General features: G+C 52.5%; 1 protein-coding gene across 1 annotated transcript in view; it reads right to left on the reverse strand.

Annotated features, from left to right (window-relative positions):
* fnip1 (folliculin interacting protein 1) overlaps window positions 1-2,500 on the reverse strand; it is a 30,299-nt gene that overhangs the window by 15,152 nt on the left and 12,647 nt on the right. The window contains 2 exon segments of the mRNA XM_083685249.1: window positions 203-274; window positions 2,375-2,458. Of these exon segments, the coding sequence (XP_083541375.1) occupies window positions 203-274; window positions 2,375-2,458 (156 nt within the window).

Raw genomic sequence — 2,500 nt, forward strand, 5'->3', positions numbered from 1 at the left:
ACACACACACACACACACACACACACACACACACACACACACACACACACACACACACACACACACACACACACACACACACACACACACACACACACACACACACACACACACACACACACACACACACACACACGGTTACTATCACTGCAGGCTCTCTCTCTGCAGCTAGGCCAATCCTGGATTATGTTAAAGTCATTACCTGATCTAGCGATGCCGCTGTCTCTCTCATCGTAGAGCCCTCTGCCCGGCATGTCCATGGGGTTACTGTGGCCTGGGGGTGAGAGAGGGAGGGGGGGGGGGAGGGAGGGAGGGAGGGAGGGAGGGGAGGCAGGGAGGGAGGGGGGGGGGGGGGGTGAGAGAGAGAGGGAGGGGGGGAGACAGGGAGGGAGACAGGCCTGTGAGAAACACAGCAGCAGGACTCTATCACAGACTAACACAGTGAGAAACACAGACAAAGCCAGGGTGCTCTGCTACCCCACCACCACCCTCACAGCATGGGGCCCACCCTCACTTCAACACTCCACAGTGACCACGTGCACCAGCCTACCACCACCACAGTGACCACGTACACCAGCCTACTACCACCACAGTGACCACGTACACCAGCCTACCACCACCACAGTGACCACGTACACCAGCCTACCACCACCACAGTGACCACGTACACCAGCCTCCTACCACCACAGTGACCACGTACACCAGCCTACCACCACCACAGTGACCACGTACACCAGCCTACCACCACCACAGTGACCACGTACACCAGCCTACTACCACCACAGTGACCACGTACACCAGCCTACCACCACCACAGTGACCACGTACACCAGCCTACTACCACCACAGTGCAAGACACTCCCTGAGAAGAAGACGCAAGCAGGTGCAGGGACTCTACAGTGGCGTGTTCTCGGTGTGTGTGTGTGTGTGTGAGTTTTGTGTCAGACAGACAGACCGAATGTACGGTGTACAGTGTGTGTGTGTGTGTGAGAGAGAGAGAGAGAGAGAGAGAGAGAGAGAGACAGTGAGTGAGTTTTGTGTCAGAAAGACAGACCGAATGTACAGTGTGTGTGTGTGTGTGTGTGTGTGTGCGCACACGCTCGTTCTCAGAGGAACCCGTCATTTCCACGAAGGGGGGGGCGGGGGGCTCATGAAAGGCCAAGTTCACGTTGCAGCCAACTCAAGAGGTGCATAAACCACAGCGGACCCTCATTTGCATTTGGTGTTGTAGCACAAGGCATCGTTTGGTGATGAGTTGTTGACATGATTTATGGTCAAACCAACAGTGGAGCTTTGCAGGGACAACGTCTCTGACGCCCACTCCAGAGCCCGGGCCTTCTGGACAACATTCCTCTGTTGCATAACAGGAGAGCTCCAGTACATACCATACCATCTCACTGTGCATCACAGGGGGGAGAAGGGAGGGCTATTTTTAATGGAGATCACCACCCCTGGTACCACTAGGGCTGGGCAAAACGGCCTCAAATTTACATCTAGATATTTTGGGCGATACATGCTATATATCATTATTCATTTATTTGTATAGCCTGTATGAGGCTGAACATAACATAACAACTAAATAATGTTAAATGTATGTGTCAGTTATATCGAGGTCTTTATGACTAGAAAACAAAGAAAATCCTGACAGCAGACTAAACGCAAAAGCTGCAACAAGGCGAGACGTAGTTTTAAAATAGTTGTTTTTTTGTGCAGAGGAGACCTGCAGGATTTCTCTGGCTTTCTCCCGCCAATAACAGTCAAGCCGTCCGCGGCGCTCCTCTGAAACAGGAATTGACGGGTGGCGCGTGGCGCGTGGCCTCGGCTCCACCACGCAGTAATGCAAACAGAGGGGGTGACAGAGGGTGGCTCTGCCAGCGTCTGTGGTCAGTGCGTGATTTGGGCTGATGTATTACAGACGGGGGAAACGACGCAAATGTCAATGTCAGCAATACGCTTGTAAAAAAATTATAATAATAATAATAAAATGCGCCAAAAACTCGATACTCACGATACACCTCAAGGCCATTTCGTGGATGGAAAAATACATAGTTAAAACTTTTACTATTGTTAAAACTTGATATATCACCCAACCCTTGGCACTACTCTACGGGTAAAACAAGGGGAGAGGTTTCAGTGTCCGGGAGAATAGGGAGGTGGAGGAGGAGGAGGAGAGGAGGAGGAGGAGGAGGACGGGAGGAAGCTCGGGAGGGAGTGAAAGCGGGAGGGACAGTGAAGGGGCAAACACCAGCAGCAACACCAAAGCAGATATATGAGCATGCCCTGTCGTACACCTGCAGACATGCCCTGTCGTACACCTGCAGACATGCTGCGTCATTAACACACGCATGCAACTGCACACACGCACACTGCCAACCTGAAAAGAAAGAGGCACTCTTGATGAGGCGGAGGGGGCCCTGCTCAGAGAACGCCCGGCGAGGGCTGCAGAGCTGAGAGAAACCTGGGCAGCAACAAAAACAACGGAGAGAGAGAGAGAGAGAGA

Source organism: Argentina silus (assembly GCF_951799395.1).
Source record: "Argentina silus genome assembly, chromosome: 2".
In the NCBI taxonomy this organism is placed as follows: domain Eukaryota; kingdom Metazoa; phylum Chordata; class Actinopteri; order Argentiniformes; family Argentinidae; genus Argentina; species Argentina silus.